The 26,137-nt window shown below is 41.9% G+C and overlaps 1 protein-coding gene across 10 annotated transcripts in view; it reads left to right on the top strand.

The window, feature by feature from the left end:
• The window catches only part of IFT140 (intraflagellar transport 140), an 86,938-nt gene that overhangs the window by 16,264 nt on the left and 44,537 nt on the right, over window positions 1-26,137 (top strand). For 7 of the 10 annotated variants that reach the window (XM_038150749.1, XM_038150757.1, XM_038150750.1 and 4 more), the window contains 14 exons: window positions 2,712-2,803; window positions 3,934-4,040; window positions 5,197-5,345; window positions 10,433-10,504; window positions 12,433-12,636; window positions 13,030-13,102; window positions 14,228-14,319; window positions 15,118-15,245; window positions 16,746-16,863; window positions 17,298-17,425; window positions 21,672-21,819; window positions 23,468-23,599; window positions 24,689-24,721; window positions 25,833-26,029. In XM_038150749.1, the coding sequence (XP_038006677.1) occupies window positions 2,712-2,803; window positions 3,934-4,040; window positions 5,197-5,345; window positions 10,433-10,504; window positions 12,433-12,636; window positions 13,030-13,102; window positions 14,228-14,319; window positions 15,118-15,245; window positions 16,746-16,863; window positions 17,298-17,425; window positions 21,672-21,819; window positions 23,468-23,599; window positions 24,689-24,721; window positions 25,833-26,029 (1,673 nt within the window). The remainder of the gene's footprint in view (window positions 1-2,711; window positions 2,804-3,933; window positions 4,041-5,196; window positions 5,346-10,432; window positions 10,505-12,432; window positions 12,637-13,029; window positions 13,103-14,227; window positions 14,320-15,117; window positions 15,246-16,745; window positions 16,864-17,297; window positions 17,426-21,671; window positions 21,820-23,467; window positions 23,600-24,688; window positions 24,722-25,832; window positions 26,030-26,137) is intronic. The other 3 variants (XM_038150752.1, XM_038150754.1, XM_038150758.1) reach the window with 3 other exon arrangements.

Here is a 26,137-nt window from a genome sequence, read left to right on the forward strand (position 1 = left end):
AGTTATTCTATGCCACCTATATCATCACTGTTTTTGGGGAGAAAATACACACACCCCATTAAGTGGGCACCATTCTGCCTTGCTCTCTCTCATGGGAAGGTTTTTGGCATCAGCCCTGCAGATTTTGTCTTCTGCCCCTGCCATCCACCCTCTTCTGTTTTCTCTGAGATGCAGCTATGGGATATGGTGCTGAAAGGAAAGCAGCAGAACACAGAACTGACAAATGCTGAATGGCAGCACCAAGGGGGAGACTGTGGGCAGGGGACAGGGAAGGCCCCCAGTCCAGCCAAAGAGAGCCCAGCTGAGCCCAGTCCAGCCAAGCCTATTCCAGCTAAGCCAAGCCAAAAGGAGTGCAGCAGAAATTTCAGGGAAGTTGATCCTGTAGGATCAACCCCCACTATGGCGAAGCGGTAGAAGCAGTGGTGCAGGCACTTGTGTGGAACTGAGCCCAGTAGGGCTGCAGTGCAACTCATCTTGGATGACCCAGCTTTTGGGAGGGTCTGTTTGCCATTGTTTTTTATCGTCTTGGCCTGGGAGGGGCAGGAAGCCTCTTGCCATGCTGCCTTTGTTTGCGACGGCATGCGGGAACCTGGGGAAATCACGTGTACACAACCTATGGGGAGCATCTGCCATTGTGGTTTTGGTCTCAGCAGCCACATAAAACTACTTTTTGTGGCTGAAACACCTTCTGGTTTTGGATATTTTTTTAAATTCATATTGCTGTTACTTTGTGTTTCTTATTCCACTGCTTTTTGCATGCGTTAAATTATCTCAGTCCATAGTCTCTGCATATCTCCCTCCCTTACTGGAAGGGGAAGAGAAGGTCCATGGCTTATTTGGCATTTAATTTTTTGCTGGTGTTAAGCCACCACATTTAATTGGTGCCCAAGGTAAGGCTCAAGAGGATTGAGATAAATTTGATCTAAGCATTTGTGTTTTAGGTAGAGAGCTCCCTGGTTCTGGTGTTGCTTGGTCTGTTCATGTGGGTGTGATACCTAACCCTGCATATACTCCCGTATATGCGCTATGTATCCACCACAGTGATCTGTTTCACAGTGATCTGGGAAGCATGCCCTCATTGATATGTCTACTAGGTTTCCTCTGTCCAGTGCACACCATGTTAAGATTTAGGACAGAGATTTCTAGGGAAGTTGTCCAGAAACATGTCCTGGGATGGATAGTCATTAGTGGTGTGGCATGTGGGAGAAAATGGGCCAGCTTTTGAAAGAGTACTCTACTCCTGGTTCAGAAGTTCATCCCTGAATAACTACAGGGCCTGGATAAAATGTTTGAAAGAGAATTGCTGTGGCAGTTCCAGAGAGGTGCAAAGATATGGAATGTTCTGGACCCTGGCTACTATTTATTGGACACTGCTTGTTTTTATACAGCATCCTCAGAGGGAGGAGGAGGAAAGCAAAGCAACAGGTTCTATGGCCATTCAAACTGCAGCTTATCCACAAGAACAACCTGTGCTAAGAGCAGTTGCCTGTATTCAGAAGAAGAAATCCAAGACCAAATCAGTTCATGTAGTGAGTGATGGAAGGGAACCAGGGCTCTCACAACAGGAGGAAGAGTCAGGGCCAGAGAAAATCACCTAAACCCTATCCCTGAGTGAGCTGTGAGACATGCAAAAAGATTTCAGCTTCCAGTCAGGTGAGCCCCTGGTGACCTGGGTGCTCTAATGCTGGGCTATCATGGCCCATGATATGAAATTAGATGGTAGTGACACTCTGCAACTGGGATCCATGTCCTGGGATGCAAGTATTGACCACAGGATTGGGAAAGGACCAGAAACTCTCAGCCTCTGGATGCAACTCCTGTCAAATGTGAGGGAAAGGTTTCCTTGGAAAGATGACCTTTTAGTGCACTGAGACAAGTGGAACACCATGAAGCAAGGTATCTGGTACCTGAGAGAATCAGCTGTGCTGGAGATGAAATTTTCAAATAAAGAGCAATTCCTTACTAATCCAGACAACATCCAGTGTTCGCAAAACATATAGCAGAAATTCCTAGAGAGTGTACTGATGTCATATGCCAACTCATTGGGAGTGATATCATGGAAAGAAGGAGAACAAAACATGGACTATTTGGTTACCAAACCCTAGATATATGAAGAAACTATCTCCACCCCATTATGGGCCCGTTTTTCCCAGTGGAAAGACTGGCAGAGGATCTCCAGAAATTAAAAGAGGAAATTAAAGAGAAAATGTCTCACACCCTCCCGTGTGTTATTACAAAATGCTGCCTGTGGGTAGACCCCAAACCTGCACTTTTCTAAGATGTTTCTATCTTTTTATCCAAGACAGAAAAATGCTGGACTCTTATGTATTACAGGAGTGTCCACTTCTTATTGATCATTGCTTACGTTTGACTAGAAGTAAAATCTGGAATTTCACATTTTAAAGGAATCTTTATTAAATTCTAAGAGAAGGTCTAGTGCAAGAGTAAAATACTGCTCCTTATCTACTTAATTAACCCACTACAGGGTTTCTTTTATTAAATTTATAATTGCAATTTTGATGCATTTTGTGGTGATCATTGTCAGAATCATCTGGCTTCACTGTCTGAATATGTCTGTCTGAATCGACAGATAGGTCTAGTTATTTTCATATTTTTACTTTTTAGCCAAACCGCGCAGTTCAGATGCTTAGTGTCCTTAAGCGTGCTCTTCTGACCTTTTGTAAATGTATTTTTTTGCTTATGGTTAACAGGTGAAGTTGAGTGGGAAGACTGGTCATTCTGCAGACATGATTCTAGTAGACCATAGCCTGGTTGTTACAGCACTAGGTGAGACGGTCATCAGGTAAGAATGAGAGTTGTTCTGGCTGCCCCTGAGAAAGGCCAGCTAAAAGGTACAGTCTGCAATGAACTGAGTATTTTGCTGAAATGTTGGTTGGGGTTTTTTTAACCAATAATGAAAAACTCCCAACATTTCCTAATTTTGTTTGTAAAAATAAGTAGAGAAATGAAATGAATTTTTTTTTCTCAAGGACAGAAACTAATTTGGTATGGCTTGCTTTCTCTCTAGGTGTTTTATTTTGTCAGGCAGTGCTACCTACTCTATTCCTTCCTTGAGTGCTGTTATTGGTTTATTCTGAAAATAAATCCAGTGGGGGATTTTGCATGACAATACAGCCCCTTTGCCATTCTTGCCAATGTTACTTTCTGATCCTTAGGATACTCATGGCATCAACAACCAGAAAAAAAGTGCTTACTGTTCAGGATGTTTATTTTACTATAATATAAGACAAGTATTTCAATTACTTCTTTTCCTAATCCTTCAAAGTATGTTGCTTTGCCATGGTGTTATGTTACTGTGTTCTGTAGTTTTACCTTTTGTGCAATCTTTTCTTCCTTGTCTTTACTACGACCTGCTCTACCTGTTCCTCTAACCTTTTGGGAGGGTGGGAGTATTCCATTAATATCAGTATTTCCCCTTATTGAGCCTCTGTCTGCTACTATCAGACAGAATCTTTTGTTCATTTTGTGAGAATGCAATAAAGACCAAGTATCAAGAAGGAATAGCTTCATGGCAGTATTAAGTTCTAGAAAATAAATCTGGAATCCAAAGGACCACTGACTAATCCAGGGATATTCTTAAAATAGAGGAGGAAGCATAATTAGGGAGGAGGAAAATTGCAACTGGCCCTCACTTCTTTCATTTTTTTTTAAAGCTGCACTTGCTTCTGATTTTTTAATTCATAGGAGAGTATCCCAAAACATGCTGCAGATTAAAAACTCAAAGGAAAAGGAAGGAGATTGTTAAGAAATTCATGCTCCCCAGGCAGCTTCTGACAATTTATTTTAAAATTAAAATTATGTAGGTGTTGTGGAAATAGTAAATTAATGCCATGTACAGCATCCTATTGACTGAGTTTGGCAAGACACCTGTAAAGAAAAGCATTGTTAACACTCTTGTTTTGTGTGCCTTAGGTTCTGGGATTTGGATCAAGATGAGAACTATGTGCTCTCTCTAGATATGCAATTTGGCTTTGAGAGGGGAGAATGTATTAACTGTGTATCTTACTGCAGTGCTAAAGGTGAGAAATAATGTGGCAGCTGTGATCTCTGGTGCTAAACCTTGTCAAACCTCAGCCTTCCATGCCCTGTAATAATTTCAGTATGTTTGTCTTGTATGTGATGATGAAGGTTTTAGTTTGGATCGGAAATATGCCTTGAAAGGTGCAGGGAAATAATTCGATACTCAACTTCACTTGGACTCACTGTGGAGCTGTCTTGTGGCATATGAGCTGGATTCCCTTTGACACAAGTACCCCTGGAGTACACCTAATGGACTCCAACGTTTTGGGCGTTCAGTGTACAAGCCTGCACTACAGCTAATGCAAAATAGAGCTTAGTGACATGTATCATGTACATGCCAGGTCCTTGCAACAGATCCTTTCTACAGACCTGCTCCTGGGCACTACCTTGTTCGCTAGCATAGGCACAGCTGATACCTGCTTCAATGGTTTTCAGTGGTTGTTTGCCCAAAGTGACTACCAAACTAGCTATTTAAAAATAAACCCAAGCCATTAGAGGAATGGCTGAGGTCACCTTGTTTGTTCATCCTAGAGGAGACTGTGGGGCACATGCATGGAGCAGCTTCCTCACGAGGGGAAGATCCGACCTCTGGTTTTTGTGAGCAGTGACAGGACCCAAAGGAACAGCCATAGCTGTGTCCAGCCAGGGGAAGGTTAGACTGCATATCAAAAGTTTTTCCCCGCAGAGGGTGGTCAGGCACTGAACAGGAAGTGGGGACAACCCCAAGGCTGCCAGAGATAAAGAAGTGTTTGGACAACACTCTCAGGCACGTATTGGCATTGCTGGGACTGTCCTGTGCGGGGCCAGGAGCTGGATTGGACGACCCTTGGGGACTCTTCCAGCTCAGGATATTCAATAGTTCTATATTCTAAGAAAAGGTTAAAATGAACTTATTGTCTGATGCATTTAAAAAATCACTTCATGTGGTAGCTTAGAAGATGCACCTTACCATGTGGAACTTCTCCCATTGGTTCTTCAGAAAAGTTCTCCAGTATAGGACTAGGATGTTGGTTTGCAGTGAGGAGAGAAATGCTGCTGTTAGAAAGTTGCTTCTCAGTATCCAAGAACCAGAGTTCGCTGCTGGTTACATTGTGTAATGTGGGTTTGTTTTTCTCAAGTCCAAGATGAAATGCCTGAAATGTTTGTGAATGGCAGGTATCTTGGCAGCTGGAACTAACAAGGGGAGAGTAGCAATGTGGAAGAAAGCAGCAGGATCTCATCAGAGCACATTGGCTTCAGAGGGCAAGGAGAAGTGGAAGTTCCAGGCATCTACAGAACTTGAAGGAAACGTCACTCAGATAAAGGTAAAAAAAGGAAAGAGCCTCCTTGAATGTTAGTGGACTTCACAAACCTTAGATGAATAGACCATCTTTGTGAAACCAATAAACATTATCTCTATCATATGGGTATGTGTTCCAGCAGAGGCTGATCCTCCTTCAGAAGTAGGAGGAAAACCCCTGAGAATCAAGTAACTTTTAAAATTGGAAAGGGCAGAAATACTCCCTGTTTGTAGCTAGTCTCTCCATCATATGGCTCACTGGCAAAACCTTTGGATTCAGCTCCCTGAAATTATTTTCTGGGAAAAAAAAGGTTTATCAGGAATGTCAATTTTGCTTAAATTTATTAAAAAGGCAAGAAAATCTGACTAAATGAATGATTTTATTAATTAATACTTTTTTTTTCTATTTGTCACTTTCTCAATGTAAAGTTTCATCTCACTGGTAGTTGTAAAAATAAAAATACATATTTACTACCAAATATTCTTTGGTGCCATCTAGAAAGGAATGCTATATATTTTAACATATTGTCTGTTAAATGTCGGGATGCAGCATTTTTATTTATTTGGAATATTTTAATTTGTCACAATGAGGTTAAACACTGTCATTCTATGCCTAATAGCATTTTGATATGCTCAGAAGAGAAATGCTGAGTGTAACAATCAGAAATTTAAATTTTAAAAGTTTTATATTAATGAACAGCTTTTTTTGCCACCATCATTCTGCTAAAAGGCAAAGCTTGTGCTTTAGGTTCTCCCAACATCTTTGGTTGTTGGGTTTTATACCATATTATTAGGTTTTTTTTCAATTTTTGAGTGTTTCTATTATACTTTAGATCATTTTGTTGCTGTGTTTCATATGTGAGAACAATCCCCATTATTTTTTTAAGGAAAGAAAATAAAATCTATCTGGTGACTTTCAAGAGAAAGTAATTTTATATTTGCTGTTATTCTGTTTTCTCACAAGAGTGGAAAGTATTTTAAAAGCAATGGTATTTGCTCTGTGTTGGTATAGAGTGAGGGTTTGTAACACCATCCTACTTACAAAGTTAAAACAGAAGTGCTGTGAAAATGGAGAATCCAAGTGTTTTGTTAACAAGCTTCAGTAACAAAAGATCCAGGATACAGGAAATAAAATGTGGCATAAGTATCTTATACATCTCCTAATAGATACAGGTGTTTGTGTCAGCTTTTCCATTCAAGCCTTTTCCAGGTAACAGGATATGGAGCATTGTCCAGAAATAGTGCGTCCCCTGCAGTCCCCGTAACTACACCAAAGGGGAAATTGGTCATTGGGCTTTTTTTTTGTCTTTTGTTTGTTCTGTTTTTGGTTTTGGTTTGTTTTTTTTTTTTTCTAGTAAAGAACTGTTATTCCTTTTCCCGTATTTTTTTCTTGGAAGCTCTATATTTTTGAAGTTATAATAATTTGGAGGGAGGGGGCCAGCTTTCCATTCCAGGAAGGTTCCCGCCTTCCTTGGCAAACACATGTCTTTTAAACCAGGACATTAATTGGTGACCAATGTGGGGCTCAAGGGCATTGAGAGGAAAGGGTGAAAAGAGAATACTAATTCTTGAGTAACCCATTTGTGTACTGGATGTAGAAACCTTGTTGGGCAGCACCATGTGGTCTAGCCTACCCTGGTTTGGTTGACTTATGATCATGGCGATGTTTTTCCTGTTGCAAGTCATTGTTAAACATGGGTCCTATAACTAAGGCCATTGTGGCTGTTACCCTATTTGTAGAATGGGTCAATAAGGTGAGGAATTCAGTGCTTGTAAACTTCTTCTGAAATGTGGGCACAAGGCTATATAACTATCACAGATGAAGTCTGTATCTTTGGGGTCTCCTCAATAATGCTACCTATTGAGAGGAAGCAACACAGGGGGGAGTTTTCTCCCAACCCTTCACCCGCTTCTTTGGGCCAACAGCTTCTGAAGAGTTAAAACTTCCCTTAGAAGTTAAAATATATATCCTTTTTGATGTTTTTATTCAGTGAGGTCCATTCACCATTCAGAGATAGAGTGAAGTTACCTTGTGTAGCTGCCCCAAAACCTGCCACAGAGGTCAGGGACACTGCCCAGCAGAACCACTGCAGTCAGAGGGAAAGGTGGATAGTGCAGTAGTGGAACAAACAGATGTTACAAATGTCCAGGTTCCGGCTAAACCACAGGGGCAGCCATTGCCAGCAGCAGCAGTCGGCCCTTTGCAGTGAGGAAGGATAAAACCAATTCGTTGTGCCCAGCTAATGATGATGCAGAACCAGGGCCCTCAAAGCCAATAGATGGCCTGAGACCATCACTGAGTCCCTGTTGCTTGACAGTCTCTGCAGTCTGCAAAAAGACATTACATGATTGGGGGGGCGAGGCTTTTTTGGCTTGGTTGATTCAAATTTGGGACCTTATGCGTACAGGCATGCAACTTGATGGTACCAAAGCAAGGCTTTTGGGATCCTTGGCCCAGGGTGTGGCCATTGAGGAGGCATTCGTGAGGGAGTCAGGACCCCTTTCTTTCCAGGATTAGCTTCTAGCAAATGTAAAAGAGGTTTGTTTACAGGGACAGACTGTAGGAGCACCATCATAAAAAGCCATGCAAGACCATGGAGGAAGGATCCAATGCCTGAGAGAAATGGCAGCATTGGAGATACTTCTTGGAAGGAATGGACAACACAATAATGACCCTAACGAGGTCAGGTGCACAGTGCAAATGTGGTGGAGTCTGGCACATCAGGGGCCATCTGAGTACTCCAGTTTATTGGCACACTTGCGTCTCAGGGGCAACCAAGAGACAATGGGCTCTGTAGCAAGCAAACTTAGAAATTATGACAGTAGGGTCCAAGGCCTGATGCAGACCCACATCTCTGCTGTAGAGACATTGGTCAAGAGTCTCAAGGATGATAATAAGAAACTCAGGGAGAGATGGTTACCTGTGGCGCCAGTGCAAACCAGAGTCCTTGAAGTCAGAGCCAGATGCCCTCCAGACAAGAGACAGCGGATATGCCCCACGAACTGACTTATGATATTTCCTACTCACCCATGGAGAAGACATGAGAGGGTGGGACAGGAAACCTACCTGTGTCCTGGCACCCTGAATACAAACAACAACTGAAGGAGAAAGGAAAAGGGAAGTCAGTGAGAGTGAGTGCAGTGCCAGTTTCCTATGCAAGTATCTGACCCACTGTATTCACAAGAACTAGTATTAGAGGGGTCCTGCTTCTAGCCAGGTAGGGGCACCAGGGGACGACCATGTCTACTGGACTGTGTGAATCTAATGGCCTGGCATGTCAAACCCACAAGAGTACAAGGCTTTAGTTGACACTGGTTCTCAATATATGTTAATGCCACCGGGATGTGTGGAGTCAGAAACAGTCTCCATTTCTGGAGTTACAGGGGGTTCTCAATAGCTGAGGTTGTTGGAAGCTGAAGTGAGCTTGACTGGGAAGGACTGGCAGAATCACCCCATTGCAACTGACCCAGATGCCCCATGTATTCTGGGCAGTGACTACATTAAGAACAGATACTTCAAATACCCAAGAGGACATTGATGGGCTTTTGGAATTGCTGCTGTGGAGACAGAAAGAACTAAGCAGCTAAACACCTTGCCTGGACTCAGAAAATTGTTCTGTGGTTAGGACTTTTGAAGGTAGAAGAACAGCAAGTACCAATTGCCACCTCAACAGTGCATCACTGGCAGTACCAAAAAAATCAAGATGCCATGATCCTCATTCCCAAGATCATCCATGAGCTGGAGAGCCAAGGAGTGTTCAGCAAGGCCCACTTGCCCTTTGGCTCCATTGGGCCTGTGTGGAAGTCTGATGGGGAATGGAGATTGACCATGGACTATTGTGGCTTGAATGAAGTTACACCATCACTGAGTGTTGCTGTGCTGGACATGCTGGAGCTCCAGTATGACCTGGAGTCCAAGGCAGCAAAGTGGCCACTGTGTGCCACAGTATGCCACTGTTGACATTGCTAACGTGTTTTTCTTCATTACTCTGGCAGCAGAGGGCAGGCCTCAGTTGCTTTCACCTGGAGGGGAGTGCAGTATACCTGGAACCAACTGCCCCAGGGGTGGAAACACAGCCCCACCATCTGTCATGAACTGATCCAGGCTGCACTGGAGAAGGATGAGACTCCTGAACACCTGCAATACATTAATGACATCATCATGTGGGGGAACAAGGCAGCAGAATCTTTGAGAAAGGAGAAAAGATCATCCAGATTCTCCTGAAAGCTGGTTTTGTCATCCAAAAGACTAAGGTCAAGGGACCTGCTTGAGAGATTCCGTTCCTAGGAGTGAAGTGGCAAGACAGATGGTGCCAGATATCCACCAAGGTCATCAACAAGATCACAGCAATGTCTCCGCTGACCAGCAAGAAGGAAATGCAAGCTTTCCTAGGTGTCATAAGTTTCTGCGGAGTTCGCATCCCGGGGTACAGTCAGTTTGTGAGCCCTCTTTACCTGGTAACCTGCAAGAAGAACAATTTCCACTGGGGCCCTGAACAGCAGCAAGCCTTTGCCCAGATCAAGCCGGAGATCACTCATGCGGTAGCCCTTGGCCCAGTCAGGACGGGACCAGAGATGAAGAACATGCTCTACTCTGCAGCCAGGAACAATGGCTTGTCCTGGAGCCTTTGGCAGAAGGTGCCTAGTGAGACTCTGGCCAGCCACTGGGATTCTGGAGCTGAAGTTACAGAGGGTCCAAAGCCAACTACACCTCAAGAGAGGAGATCCTGTCAGCTTGTGAAGGAGTTCAGGCTGTCTCAGAGGTGATTGGCACAGAGTCACAATTTTTCCTGGTACACTGACTGCCAGTGCTGAGGTGGATGTTAAAAGGAAAGGTTCCTTCTACCCATCACACCACCAATGCTACATGAAGTGGATTGCCTTGATTACACAGTGCACCTGTATTAGAAACCCAGATCACCCTGGGATCTTGGAATAATTATGAATTGGCCTGAAGGTGAGGATTTTGCTTGGCCTGAAGGTGAGGGTTTTGTTTTGACAGATGAAGAGCAGGAACAGGTGATGTAAGCCGAGGAAACTCCGCCATACAATCAACTGCCAACTAAGAAACATGCTACGCTCTTTTCACTAATGATTCCTGTCACATTGTAGGAACGAACTGAAAATGGAAAGCAGCCAAATGGAGCCCCATGTGACAAGTTACAGAACGTACCAAAGGAGAAGGTAGGTCAAGCCAGTTTGTGCAACTCAAAGGCATCCAGTTGGCCCTGGACATTGCTGAATAAGAGAAGTAGCCAAAGAATTACTTTTACATTGACCTTTTGGGGGTCGGCATATCCATCCATGGGGGTGGCTGGACAGGTGGAAAAAGGCCAACTGGCAGTGTAGAGGAAAACCAGTCTGGACTTGCTGAAGAATGGCAAGACATTGCCATTTGAGTGGAGAAGCTACCTGTGAAAGTCTGTCATGTGGATGCCCATGTCCCCAAGTGTTGGGCTGAGGAGGAGAACCGAAAATGAACAGGTGAATCAGGCTGCAAAAACCGAGGTGTCACAGATAGATTTGGACTCATAACACAAGGAAGAGCTGTTCCCACGATGCCTCAGGCTGTCAGGGCAGAGGTGCCACCCATAAGGGACATGAGACTGAGAGGTGGATTTAACTGTGGACAGCATCTCCCAGGTAATCTATGATAGTGGAACGTGCACTGCCATCAAGCAGGCCAAGCAGGTGAAGCCCTTATGATATGGTAGGCGGTGGTCCAGTATAAGAATGGGGAGGCGGAACGATTACATCACTCTGCCTCAAACCTGGCAGGGCAAGAGCTACATGCTCACAATGGTGGAAGCCACCACTGGATGGTTGGAGACCTACCCTGTGCCTCACACTGCTGCCTGGAACACCATCCTGGGCCTTGAAAAGCAGGCCCTTTGGAGGCACAGTACCCCCGAGAGGATTGAGTCAGACAATGGGACTCATTTCAAGAGCATTTTATTAAACACCTGGGCTAGAGAACATGGTATTTAGTGGGCATACCACATTCCTTACCATGCACCAGCTGCTGGGGAAGTTGAGCAGTGCAATGGACTACTGAAAACAACATTGAAGACAACAGGAGGTAGGACCTTCAGGCAATGGGATCTGCACTGAGCAAAGGCTACAGGGTGAGTTAACACAGAGGTTCCACTAAGTGATCAGGCCCCACCCAGTCTGAACTCCTGTGTACTGCAGATGGTGATAAGATTCCAGTGGTACATATGTTAGGAAAGACTATTTGGATGAATTCTGCCTCGAGCAAAGACAAAGCCATTTGTCAGATTGTCTTTGCTCAGGGACATGGTTGCACTGAGTAGGTGGTGGAGAAACATAACATATACCTCAACGGGACCTTGTTTTGGGGTGAACTGTCTATGACATTGTGCCTGTATCCATATCTGCATGTATATATGTATATAATTAGGATAATGCATGTATGTCTATAGTTAAAAAGTGTAAGTAACATGTTGGTATGGGAAAAAAATTTGGGGTGGATAATGTTGGGGGTTAGGTTTTCTCAAAGGAATTGCTTCCCATTTGTTGTCTTCCTGAGGCCACCATTAACCCCAGGGAGGCTCAGGGCTCACATCGGAGCATCCCCTGTAGCCATGGGGGAGCCACTGCAGACCCTCTGCCTCACCCAGTGGCGCCCCCCCGCTGGTTGTGGTCATAACTGCAACCAAGGGGAGATTGCTTGACTGGTGGGAAAACGTACGTGTTTTTTCTTTGTTGTTTTTTGTTCGTTCTGTTTTATAGATATATATTTTCTAGTAAAGAAATGTTATTCCTTTTCCCATATTTTTTCCTGGAAGTCCTGTATTTGTGAAGTTATAATAACTGGGAGGGAGGAGGCCATCTTTCCATTCCAGGAAGGTTCCTGCCTTCTTTGGCAGACACACGTCTTTTAAACCAGTACACTGGATAACAAGCATAATAGTTTGAATCTGTCATATTTCCCAGTCATTCCCTATAGTTTGTATTTAGATAGTAGGACTTTGCATATGTATAAAAATATTTATTCTGTCTTTTCCTATGTTACTTCCCTGGGGACACTGCTGTGACAGTTCAAGACAAGAGATGAAATTGTGTGTTTTTTCTTTTCCCATTATGTACAGTGGGGGTCCCGAAAAAACCTGCTGGCAGTGAACAACATCAGCTCTGTGGTGATCCTCAGTGAGCAGGCCATGTTGGCGCATTTTCATCAGCAGGTGGCCGTGGTACAGGTGTCTCCCAGCCTCTTCAATGTGACGATCTTCAGCACAGGAGCCACTCACAGCCTTCGTGTTGATATGAATGCTAGTGGAGTCTTTGCTACTCAGGTTAATCGGTTTGGGTTTTTTTGTTGTTCTTTATTTGCCTAATCAGTTGCCTGGTTAGGTTTATCGAGACCAAACTTCCTAAGTCTTTAAGATAAGTCTTTTTTTTTAATAGTCAACATAGTGTGTTATGAAGGTGTTGTAACAGTAGCAATGGTGCTGCAGTGGAGCTGTTTTTCTCTAAGATAGAAGGGTGACTCAGAAATGCTCTAGGATGCTCACCAGAACCCAGAGAACCTCTGGGCTGCTAAAAGCATTCAAACCCAATGTCCAGAGGAACTAGTAACTGGTGGCTATTGTAGGGGAGTTCTTGCCATGTTACTGCATGAATTCCTGCATGCTTCCAAAAGGAACTAAAAGCATATATTTATTTGGTGTTTTGTTTGTTTGTTTTAGGATGCTGTAGTATTCTGGAATGGGAAACAAGTGGCTGTCTTTGAGTGCCCAGGAGATAGCTTCAGAAGTGCAGGTAGGACTTAAAACATTAGTCAGTCTGAATGCTTCTTTTCTTCCAAAGTTATATATTCATTCATGGTAGCTGATGCACTGTAAGCATGGAATCAAAGAATGGTTTGGGTTGGAAGGGACTTGAAAGCACATCTTGTTCCAACCCCCCTGTCATGGGCTGGGGCACCTTCTTGTAGACTGGAAAAACCCTCAGGGCTAGAGAAAGCTTTTATATGATGTAGCTAAATTACATTATAGAGGGTCTGGCACAAAACATCATGTGAGGCTAGAACTACTTCTTTTTATATTTTTTTAAGTACACCATTGATTTGATCAAGAAGAGCAATTTTTCCTACTTTTGTATCTGTGGCTCCTGTTGCCTTTACAGATAAGACATGGCCATGACTATTGGACACTTTTCCACTTTGCTTGAGAGAAACACATAGCACTCACATTGGGACTGGGAAGGAGACTTTTTGTCCCAGCTCTCAAGAGAAGTTATCCCGTAAAATACTCTGTACACTGCCAAGTAGAGTAAATTAGCTTTTTAAATTATTAATTCTCCCTAAATATTTCTGCCTTGAGAAATTTGTGGTGTAGAATTCCATCAATTCCATCCTAAATTTTGGGATTTGTCTTTTAAGAATCATTAAGTGTTTTCTGCTTGTCTGTATTTACTGATATAACTTTTCTATTCTGAATCATTGCTTTATTACCACCAAGGTCCTAACAGTCTACACCACTTCTGAAGTTACTGCAGAGCCACTGTTCTGACAGAGATTCTGTTGTCCCTCTTCAGTAGCAGTTCACTGAAGGAAAAAGTGAATTCTTTTACCAGAACCTCACACTGCACTTTTTTTTTTCTTTCTTTCTTTCACTCCCCACATCAGCTCTTTGCCCTTCCTTTCTCACTTGTTTCCATGGACAGAGTGTACCAACACCTGTTTATAATGGGAACCCCAGCTTTTAAATGTAGGGGCAGTATGGAAGAAGGCTAAAACACCAAAGAATTGGGATTCAATAGTGACTGACAAATAGAAAAAGAGATTTGGTGCAAAATAGTGGAAATTATGTGCTATAAGTTACTTTTTTTTTTCTTTTACAGAATATATTTATAGTAATGATGGCTTTATTGTGATTGTTCCAGGTTCTTTCCTTTGTGACTCTCCAGTTCTGTCTGTTCATGGAGAAAATCTATACACGGTGGAGCCGTATCGGATCCAGGTCCGCACCTGGCAGGTAAGGACTGAGATAACCATGAAGGAATAAAAAGGCCTTGCTGTTTTCTAAGATTGGTGTTAGAGCTTAAAAGTAATGTGCATGATCTTCCTAAATCTATTAACTCTTTCTTGTCATAATACAATACTCAAAATATATTTTGAGTATTTCAGCAGAAAGATCATTTCCATTTTGTGTTCTTTAAAAAGTTTGCCACTCGGAACAATACTGCAATGTAACTAATAAGTATTTACAGACTTTAAGACGATCTAAATTACATGCAGGTTGAAATACATATACTACTTTCAGGAAGATGATTGTACTGAATATTCTTACAACATAATGAAAAATATCATTTGCACATTTTGTGTGAACCTTTGCAGCCTCTGCTAGTCTGTGAGAACCAAAAAGAGAAATCTAATTATCAGAGTTCTGTGATACATAATTTTATTTAGGAAGCAAATATTATATTTTAGAATGGGTGTGATTCATCACATAAATATAATGTATTTGTTTTTACAGCTATATATTTAAGGACCTTCAGGGACTTGATATTTCTTTATGTCTTTCACTTGGTAAAGGTTGTGTTACTGAAAAGGGAATTATTGCAGAAGGATGCCTTTAAATTTAGACTTTTTTTGAGGTTACGTGCATACTTGAAACCCAGATTGCATTTTTATGTGTATGTTTCTCCAATTTGCTTGAATTGATACATCTAACACAGAAGTTCAGCAATTTGTGACTCAACTTGGTGACAAAATAAGTCCCTTCTAGTGAGGCTGTGGCCACACAAACCTGGTGTTTGACATTTCTTCCCAGGGCACAGTTAAACAGCTGCTTGTGTTCTCTGAAGCAGAGGGGAATCCGTGCCTCCTGGATGTCTGTGGCAATTTCCTGGCTGTGGGAACTGACCTGGCTCACTTGAAAATCTTTGATCTCTCACGCAGGTATTAATAAGGATTTAAAAATAATATGGTTATAGTTAAGCGTGTATTTTGTGGGGAATCTTTAGCTGGTTTTGATTTGATGAAAAGCAACAGTCCCTTTGAATCTTGAGACAATGCATGCAGCTATGTGAACTGATGGCATATCTCTAAAGCAAGGGAGGAACCCTGGAATTATTAGGCAAGCCATGGATTGATGAGGATGATGATGATTATTATTTTAAAAAGAGGATATCATGAAGGATATTTGAGTGCATTTAAAAGTGTGTGGAGAATTTATGGAAGATCAAGCTAAGGATATCCCATTTCTTTTGGTTATCTTGAACAAGACTTGAATCTCAAAAGAGCTGAAATAAAGCCAGGTCTTGTATCTCCTCATAAATCAATAAACTTGTTTCAATGAATCTATGGAGAAAGTGAACCTAGAACTGTGGAGACTCTGTTGTTTTTCCTGTTTAGGTCAAGGAGTTTACCTGACTTTGTTCAAATGTTGCTGTACTCTCATAATGAGGAATGTGAAAAAGATACTGACATGATGTTCATTTTGAAAATGTAGCTGCTGATGACAAATGTAATTTTGAAAAACTGAAAAACCTGAAGAGTGAAACAGATTTTGTTCTTCTTTGCATGCTGTTACCAGAAGAATGCTAAAGTCTAGTTAGTTGCCATCTGGAAACTACTTGGGTTGATATCACACACATTCCACCTGGGACAGTTTGAAGGTTATTAGATTCGAGTAGGTTGTAACTAGCATAAATATTGGATTATGATGTTTGATAGTGAGAAAAAATAGATCCACTCATGCATGGTATGACAAATTTTTGCATTTGGTACTGAAAATACCCTTTCTCAAATTATGACACTTTAATTTCAGGGCACCGTAATTGGCTGAGAACAAATGTTATTTTTATAGAATCAAACGTGTTTTTTTCATGAGATTGGATTATAGCTCTAAATTGCTGTCACTTCAAATTACTGTTACTTTTTGCTGCATTCTTTCGTTTCATGAGATTTGTCCTCTTTGTTGCTGACTGATTTCTGGGTTTGTATTTATACCACCAATAATATCCTTTTGAGATAATAAAATATATAAGTATGCCCCACTAATGACATTTTTTTACTTCTGCTGTACTGTGTACTTTCTATACACAGAATTTTTATGTGATGGGCTCTATTCAACATTTATGGTACCGTTCAACTTATTTCTGTAGGAAAAGCAGGCCTCTGAATTGAGAATTCTGTTCAGATGTTCTTGCTGTATAGCCGTGTTTTGGGAATCGTGTAGAAGCACTGACGTTTATTCTTGCTGATTCATTGAGGAAAGCGTGTCTGTTAACTTAGTCCTGAAAGAAAGGCAGTGGCAGCAATCTCTGGAGAGGAAGTGGGAGTCTGGGGCACTTGTGTCGTATTGCCAAAATAGTTTGCTTTTAAAAGTCTTACCCATAATTTGCTAAATTGCCAGTTGCTTGCCACCATATAATTGAAGTTTATTCTTTCCCACAGAGAGGCAAAAGTGCACTGCAACAGCAAGAGTTTATCCAAGCTGCTCCCTGGCCACGGAGACATTTTGTCTGTGAAGTGCAATGCTGATGGCAGCAAAGTCAGCATCCTTGTCAGCAGGGTGAGGCACAGCCCTTTACTTACCGTCTGGGACTTGTCCATTGGTTCATAGGCTGGTGTGGGTCAAGATTACTGAGGACGCAAAAATCACTTCTCAGAAATAAACCTACCTGGTCCAGGCAGTGTATTGAGTCATATAATGGAGTGTCATGTCCCAGCATTAATTAAGGTCTCTTAAGGCTTTGTTCTGTGTTGGGAACAATTCAGAAAAGGAATATTTTAGTTACAAAAGCTGCTTTGTAGCATTTCAAAGAAATCCAAGGCTGGCTTGTTGGAACAGAAAAAGAACCAAGAATTTTCTGGTATTTCTTAGTAAGAATGACCTTGTGTGATTACCAGCAAAGAAAGCTGAGGGCATGAAGTATATGGGATAAACTTACCTAATTCTTCTTTTTGACTGCATGCTCCAGCACCCTTTGTTTTCCTTTCTTGTAGGCGGATGGGAACATTGATTCCAAGATCTGTTTCTATGATGTTGAAATGGACCAAGTTACACTCTTTGATTTCAAGGCTGAACAGGGAGATGGTAGAGAGAACCTTTCTGCTGGACAAGGCATTGGCAAGTAAGGAGCTTTTGCTTCAAGTAGCATTAATGGTGGATTTAAGATGAAAATCTGCCCTATGGAGACAAGCATACCCTGATTCTGACATTCCTCCGTCTTGGGAAAGAGCTTGTATGAATTTAATTATTTTTTTCTAAAGAACTAATTAACACTGAATTGTATGTCCATCAAGCTGCATCCCTATCTATTCCAATAATCAGAGCTAGGAAGTGTCCTGGTTTGACATTGGCCAAACGCTAGGCGCCCACAAGAGTCATTCGCTTACCCTTGTCTTTAAAGTTGGGCAGAGAGGAGGGAAGGAAAAAAAAAGGGAATTGAAAAAGGGTTCACGACTTGAGATAAGGACTGGGAGAAAAACACTCTAAGGGCAAAATGAGTTTAAATTTAAAGGTATAAAGTATATTTATTATCAACAGAGTCAGGAGGAGGATCATGAGAAGTAAAATAAGCCCTTAAAACAGCTCTTTTCCTGCTAGCCCTTCCCTCCTTCCCACCATGCAGTGAGATACGGCATGGGAGTTTTGGTCAGTTTGTCACTCAAGATCTTCTTCTGTTTCCTCAGGCAGAGGAGTCTTTCCTCTGCTATGCCATGGGGTCTCTCCCACAGGCAGTCTTCCCAAAACTGTTGTGGCCTGGGTCACTCGTTCATGGGGTGCAGTCCTTGAAGGATGAGCTGCTCTAGTTTGGAAGCAAGGGCTCTCTTTCTCTCTAGTCAGGTCTTCTACTAGACCACAGCTTTCTCTAGCATCCACCTGTTCCAGCAGGAGCACTTTTCTCATGGGCCATGAGTGGATTTCTGCATCCTTCATGGACTTCATGCATAGCTAGGTGACAGTTCATTTCAGCATGGTCCTCACCATGGCTTGCAGAGGAATCTGAGCTCTGATGCTTGGAGCATCTCTTTCCTCTCTTTCTTTTCCACTGACCTTGGTGTCACCATGTTGTTCTCCCTCACGTGTCCTCACTTCCTCATCTTCTTTTGAATAGAAAAAAACTTGCTGCTTGTAGATACCGTTGTCAACAAGTTCCACTAATTCAAAGATTCTTGCAGGATCCCGCAATGCTGAGAAGTTGATCCTGTCTAGGTTGCGCGTCAGGGAATTGCTCACCATGCTTTCCCTGCCAGCCGGGCAGCCCTGCCACCCTTGCAGGGGCAGTGACGGCCGCCGTGGTGCTGGTGCTAGTGAACGTCTCTCTTCACGTGGGGCACCGGCAGGGGGAAGCTGCCACTGCCTCTGCCTTTCTGCCTACGGCGCGGCTTGCTAGGGGTGGCCAGGCAGGCAAGGATCGCCGTGGGCTGTGCCAGCCTGGCAGCAGCCCTGGCGCCTCCCCACCCCTGGGGGAAAACTGCGTGTGTGCTGTTCTGATTTTATTCTTAAATACATTACCACAGAGGCATTACCAACCTCTCTAATTGGGCCAGCAGCATGTCCATCTTCAGAGCCATCTGAGATTGCTCTGTCGGACACGGTGGAAGCCTCTAGCAGCTTCTTACAGGAGCTGCCCCTGAGGTGCATGCCCCTCCCCCTGCAGCCAGTCACCAGTCTATGCCAAATCAACACACCCCGAAAGCAAGCTCAAAACAAGCAGGAGGTATTTCTTCAGCCAACATGCGGCTGAGCCAAGGAACTCCTTGCAAAGGCAGTAGAGAAGATGAAGGAAGTGCTTATGGAGATACTGGACAAATTTGTCGAAGAGAAATTCAGGGAGAGCTGCCTGCACTTTGGAAGCCATACCAAGCTAGAGATCGCTGAGGAGAGGATGGTTTGTGTTGGGGGTTTTATACAGAGGTATTACATGACTGGAATCAGGATCCAGATCTTTAAATTAAAAAATTCTTGGAAAGCTACCCTTCCTTGAAGAGTTCACATAATAGGGAACTGAGAGGAGGACATTCTGAAGGTCCTTGTAGGAATAAAGGTATTTCTGAAGTGTAATAAAAATTGAGTTTTTGTGGGTAAAAACTCATGACGTGTCTATTTAGAGCTGACGCCTTTCTGTTCATGCAAACTCTGCTGTAGGAAGTGCATTAGAAATCCTAGCATCACAATGCAGTGAAGTGGGAATGCTTGTGAAAGTATGGTGTAATATTAGAGTACAAATTCCCATTTGATTTTGCAATAATTTTTCTGACTGTATTTTTCTTAAGAAAAAGCAACATTGGAACAGGTGGGTTGCTTTTTTAGCTACTATCTGCTATGGGTATTACAAGCAAAGAAAAGGAGTTACTCTCCTTACCACTGAAAGCTGGAAGAAACTACCCAGCTCATCAAAAACTAAGGCCAATGCAAATCCGAGGCCTTACATCCTGGTTAGTTATGGAGTAGTGCTGTCAAGAGTTAAGTGTGGAAGTTGTTTCCAAGTGCAGTATCTTGTGTAGCCCAACAGAAGCCAACCCAAGCCAGGAACGCTGTTTCACTGTTTGAGTGTTTGCGTCTATGTGAATAATCCATTTATCTGTGCATCCTTTTGAGGGATCTTCAAATTAGAGTGAGTGAACTCAGCAGAAAGTGATAATAATCTACACCTCTTTTGCTTCTCTTTCCGCCTCCTGAGGCAAAATCTTAACATTCCCATCTGCACCTCTTTGAATGTCTCTTTCAATTTGCCCTCTAGCCCTACTCCAATCCTCCCCATAACTTCCACCCTTCAGTGGTGACAGCAACTGAAAAAATACTTTAATGAGTCTTCGTTTTCTCTTTTAAGTAATTTGACATTTTTTCAGGAGAATGAATACTGAGCCATTGCTAAAATAGTGTGATTCTGTGTGTCCGGAGTCTTGACATAGTATTATGTAGCATTGAAGTAGAATTGAAATGCCCAAAGGAGGCAGTAAGATGTTATTATTTTAACTACTGATAGAGACTGGCTTTCCCAAGTGTCTTGGTTCAGGGCAAATTTGGGAGAGAATCCCCAAAGGGGTTCCTCTAGAAAAGCACATTCACTTGGCCCCTCCCCCCAACCAGTTTGGAAGAAAATACCTCCTTGGAGAAAAGTGGAAAAAACTGGTTATAAAACAATAAAACCTCTTGGTGCTCCGAAAGAAATTACAAACTCAGAAAAGCCCCCTTCCCGGGTTGCAGCTCAGCTCACTCAGTCTCTTGGCAGTCCCTCCGGCGCTGGAAATGCCGCGGCCCAGGCCCGGCCCGGTGGCCACAGGTGCGAGCTGCCGCTGCTCTGCTGGGTGTTCGGGCCAGAGCAGGTTTGAACAGGTCCAAACAAAAGGGAAAAAAACCACAGTCCAGGGAACTTCTCTGCCTCAGCTAGCTAAAACTAACTAAAACAAAGGAGAGCTCTGTCTCACTGTCTGTCCATCTGCAGACAGCACAGTCCAGGAGCAGGAATGGAGGAGTGAGAGCAGTGTCTGAAAACAAACTGCGCGCTTCTCTCCCCGCTTCACTCTCTGGAATGAGTCTTAAAGGTGCAAAACTTATTATTCAGCATAAACAGAACAAGACAATTGGGGATAAAAGCATCATACAGTCAACCCAGAACACCAAGACTGCAGGGGAAGTCCTTGTGCTGTTCCACAGTGTCTCAGAATTCTTGACAAGCAGTAGTAAGGTGGTGGTTGATCTCTTCTCCTCGGTAACAATCAATAGCATGAGAGGAAATGGCCTCAAGTTGTGCCAGTAAAGATTTAGATTGGGTATTAGGGACAATTTCTTCAGGTACAATTATCAGACATTGGAACAGGCTGGCCATGGCAATGGTGGGAACACTTCCCTCCTGGGAAGTGTTCAAAAAATGTGCAAATGTGGCACTCGGGGACATGGTTTAGTGGTGAATGTGGTGGTGGTGCTGGGTGCATGGTTGGACTTGGTGATTTTAGACTCTTCCAATCTTAATGATTCCATGGTTTGAAGACAAAGCTGAGGTAACCCCTGTGTTACAGCAGCAGGCACTGAGGTAGATGATTTTAAGGATGTTCAAGGGTTTCTGTAGGACCTGCAATCTCAGGGCAGGCAGATTTTGAGTACCTATTTTTATAGGTGGTACCAACTTTTTTTCTACCAAAATGCTTTATGTACTGTCACCACTGTCAGTGTAACAGACCAAACTAGAAGTGTTGTTGCTATGTGTAAAATGTTAGGAGTCAGGAAAATGTATCTGGTTGATGTTCTAATACAGAGTATAAATAACTGAGAATGATCCTTGGCTAGAGCTTTATTTACACTCATGCAGTTACTGGAATGGCTGGAATTACTTAGTCTCCCTTTCTACATTTTTTCTTGTCTCTTGGTAGGTTTGTAGTGGAGTATCCAGAGTTGCACAGTCACATCCCTGCTTGCCATTTCTGGGACCAGAGTGAACCAAGACTTTTTGTATGTGAAGTAATTCCTGAAACAGGCCTCCAACCTCCAGACCAAAAGAAAATCCAGACTGAGGGCACAGTATGGTCTTTTTTATTTGTTTTATCTTGTTTTACATGGAGTTCTCCCTGTCCAAGTAGTAAATCCTTTGTGCTTCATTAAAGGTGTAGGAGTGGGTAGTACACATTATTATATGCAAAAATGGGTCGTGAACCCTGTGTTTGCTGTCTGTGTTTCAGGCAGTCCCTCTATGGCAGCTCTCTGGCTTGAGATAAGCTTGCATACAGTGAAGAAGAAAAAAAGGGGATTTCTTTAGCTGTGATAGAATTTTGGGAATGACCATAATGCAAGCTTCTATCTGGAATACAGTTTTTCAGGTGGCATTATTGGGTGGATGGATAATCTAGAAGTTTGCAACTTAAAAAATTGCTGATTTTTTATCTTGAGTCCACTTTTAGCAGCAAGAATTAACTTGATAGAATAACAGGGACACTACTGTTAAGGTGAACAGAGAAATATGCTCTTCTACCCAGTCCCTCCCATCTTCTGCTTTTCTGGAAAGATATTGTGCATTTTTATGGGACTTCCCAAATTATCTGTTATGGTCTTTTTTACATTAGAAAAAATTTCATTTTTATTGATCAGAAATTATCTAATCAAAGATTTCTTTCATTGTACAAACAATTCTTCCCTTCTTCCCCTGCTATTGTGCTTGTAGTTCTCCTTACCACTTTGTTTGTACAGAAATGCCTATCCTGCATAAACATTGCATTGATTTGAAACATCCATTTTAATCTCAAGTTTTTTGATTTGTGCCTTAAATAATCTCATAAAATTACACATAGCAAGCTCTTTTTGTCTTTTGTTGGGTAAAATGACCCTAGAAGAACCATGAAAAGATCAAAGTAAAAAGGAGAAATGGGATAGGGATAGGGATAGGGATAGGGATAGGGATAGGGATAGGGATAGGGATAGGGATGTCTCAAAAGGCCTGGCTAGGGTCTTCTAGCAAAGAGAAGAACAATTGAACCTAATATTACTCAAGTAAAAAACTTCAAAATGCTTGGCTTCTAAATTAAGTTGAAAAAAAGATATAAAAGGAATGCAACTTTTTGCCCCTAATTCAACAGAACATTTTACTTTCTGCTTATACCTTAGTAAATGAGAAGTCTGATTAGCTTCTGCTGGAAATAAATATTATTTTAACTTGAGTCAGGTCAATACTTAAACTGTTAGAAGAACTATTTTTGCATGGATGATATATTTACTGGGAATTCAAAGCAGTCAGTGAGCTGATGAACTTACAATGAGAATAATATAATGTTGTTTTTTTTTTTTAATATAATTTTTAAGGCACCTTCCAACCCAAACCATTGTGTGATTCTCTTATTCTCTGATTCTGTTTCTTTGCCCTGTGCCAGATCTCTTAGACAGATGCCTGAAGCAGCCACCTGTGCCAGTGGCTTCTCTCTTTATGGTGGGTGAAGCTGGTTGCAGAAGCAGAGGTGGAGGTCCCTGTGCAGGAGGACCAGTCTGGAATGCAGAGCGAGGTGCTGGCTGCTCGCTGCAGGGAGGAAGCGTGTGGCTCTGCCCTCCCAGCAGTTGTGTGTCTGAATGTATAGGTCATATTATTGTCAAGAGAAGCTTCTGCCAAGTGAATATGGAAAATAAAAACAAAAATAAGGATATTGCAGCATAAAAAAAAATAGTGCTTTCCTTCCTTTTCCAGATGGATGTTTGGATTATATCATTCTTCAGCACTGAAGAGCATGGCTTTTTGCTGCAGGACAGCTTTCCATTGCCTTCATCCTACCAGGTTCTTCTTGGCATAGAGGTGCCACATTATTACTTTGCAAAAAAGGTGAGGTAATCTCTAAGAATTCTTTCCCTTCCCAAAAATTCAGACTTTCCACTGTACAGGGATCAAATTTAACCAAATTGAGTCTGAGGTAGAGCAATTCCAATGGCAGGGGATGCATCACATGTAGAAATGGGATAAAGATAATTCTGATGCAGATGAACTTGACAGAATTGTGGAATTTGTAGTGAGATGGCTTTTTATGGGTATTGTAAACTGAATGTGATGTACAAGTGTAGGAGAAACAGGAATTACCAGGTAATGCAATTAAAAAAGGGATATGGAAAAAAATTCTGCTTTATCTAGTCACTGTGTTTATTGCAAGTACAAGGTGGGTGGGGGTGTGTGTGTGAGGTTTATGTAGGCCATAAGAACAGGACATTTCATACTGGCTTTGGCAGAAGCATACCACTTCCTTCCAGGAATACCTGAGAGAGCAAGAGTAGTCCTCTTGCACCATCAACAAGTGCCTGTATGCTGCAAATGCCAAGAATGCAGGCTCTAAATTCTAAAACTTTATTTCAATCCAAAATTGTTTGCATCTCAGGTAAATAATACCCTACATAATTCCATGCATACTGGGCAAGCTGCAGCCTTTCACCTACAAATTGGTTTCTGGTGAAATTCTGACCTGAATTTCCTGGTGCTTCTTAGGATGATGATTTGCTCTGTTCCTGTTTTGTAGGGGGAGTGTGACAGAGCCCATTTACTATAATAATGTATTTAGTTTTGTAAAATCTACAGGAAATTAATATTAAGGAGACTTCTAATCCTCATGTAGTTTTGGAGCACTGTTAGACAGGGAGAACGTATCTACTTACTATGTTCAGATTCAGAGCAACACTTGCAATTCATTTTCTTCAAAGCACTGTCTATTGCCAGTCTTCCTGTGCAGACTGAGCTTTTAGTGTTGTACTGTGTTCTACTTTTCTTTTTCCTTTAAATTGAAAGGTCAAATGTGATATGCTGCATTTTCCAATCTTTCTTTTTAACATTTCTCCATCATGTCTCATGCTATTTTACTTTGATATTATGCTTCTTTTTTTTCTTTTTTTTTTTTTTTTTGACTATATGGATTGTTGCTGCCATTAGTTGTGTTTTCGGAGGGGATGTATCTATAAACCTGTAAGTATCTGCATTGCTTTGGTGCTCTTTTTTCATCCTCTGCTCCTCTCTTGCTTCCATTTTCTTGGTAGGTGGTTGTCTCTTCATGATGAAGTCACTTTTTACATCACTTGTATTCATTTGGGAAACCTAATTTAGTAAAAGAGCAGAGTCTGCTTTAAATACAGTAAATCAAGTTGATGCAACAAGCCTTGTTGACCAAGTTTCATTCCAAGGTTTCTCCTTATTCACCATAATGTCTTTACTGTCCTGGTTCCAGAAGTTCCTCAAGTGCTAGTCAAACAGATTTGCACTTTTGATTTCTGTCTTTTACTTTACGCAGGACTTCCATTGTATTATAATATAATACAACTTTTATTAGCTTCTGTATACCTTAAAATTTAGTTATCTTATGTAACTATACGATTAGGGTAGAGTGTGCAAGGACTTTGGCATCCTTCATGACTCAGATGATCTTCCTCTGTGCCTGGCTTGGGAACGTTTCCTTGTTGACATTGAGGATTGAGACTTTATTGGTTTTCTGCATAATGATTGAATTGCTTTGAGTTGCCTTTCAGTGGGTGTTGAAAGTACCCCTGAAGCTTTAGAACTGCTAATTGTAAGAGGAAGGGTTTGAACCTGAGCTTCAGTATTCATAAGATTTACATGAAGGCAAGGATAAAAGATTTTGGTCTATATAGCTAACTTTCCAAACAGCAGACTAATATTTGAGAAGAGACTGAACTTGGAGAGATGCTTATCTGAAATCTTCAGAAATCTGGGAACTTAACAGTTGCTATTATAATAGTACTATTAATATTCATGTTTATATATATAAAAATAATAATGACTGTAATGAAAGGAGGTTACCTTTCTGTGGTATATTACCAATGTCCAGTGATCACTAACATGCTGTGATTGTTCACTGCAATATGCTAATTTCTTCTATGATATTCCGTATTTTGTGGCATTTTTTAGAAAGCTCTGAAACTTCGTGTCTATTAAAGCTATTGATTATGGTCCTGCAGATATAAAAAACTTGGACTGTGGTGGGAATAATGCAGTCAATTCCATGTACGAAGGAGTAAGTTTCAACCTGCTTGATACCTATATGACAACCTTCTCCTTTTAGCTGGGAGAAGCTGAGAAGGGAGCATCAGAGTCTGGCTCAGGAACAGTCTCTCAGATGGCTGCAAGAAGACCCATGAGAGATTTCATTGGATTGGGAGACTGTGATAAGATCACCCAGGATGCCATGCTGAACTTCAGCTACTATCTCACTGCTGGAGACATGGATGAAGCCTTCAAATCCATCAAGCTGATAAAAAGGTATCAGAACTATTTGCATTTATTTCTTCATGGGTGCAGTTTATTTTTGTTAAAAGTTTGTATGAAGTGTAAATCCTCCTAGATTCTCCTTACCTTTTCCGTTTCTGA

Source organism: Motacilla alba, chromosome 14, assembly GCF_015832195.1.
Source record: "Motacilla alba alba isolate MOTALB_02 chromosome 14, Motacilla_alba_V1.0_pri, whole genome shotgun sequence".
Taxonomy (NCBI): Eukaryota; Metazoa; Chordata; class Aves; order Passeriformes; family Motacillidae; genus Motacilla; species Motacilla alba.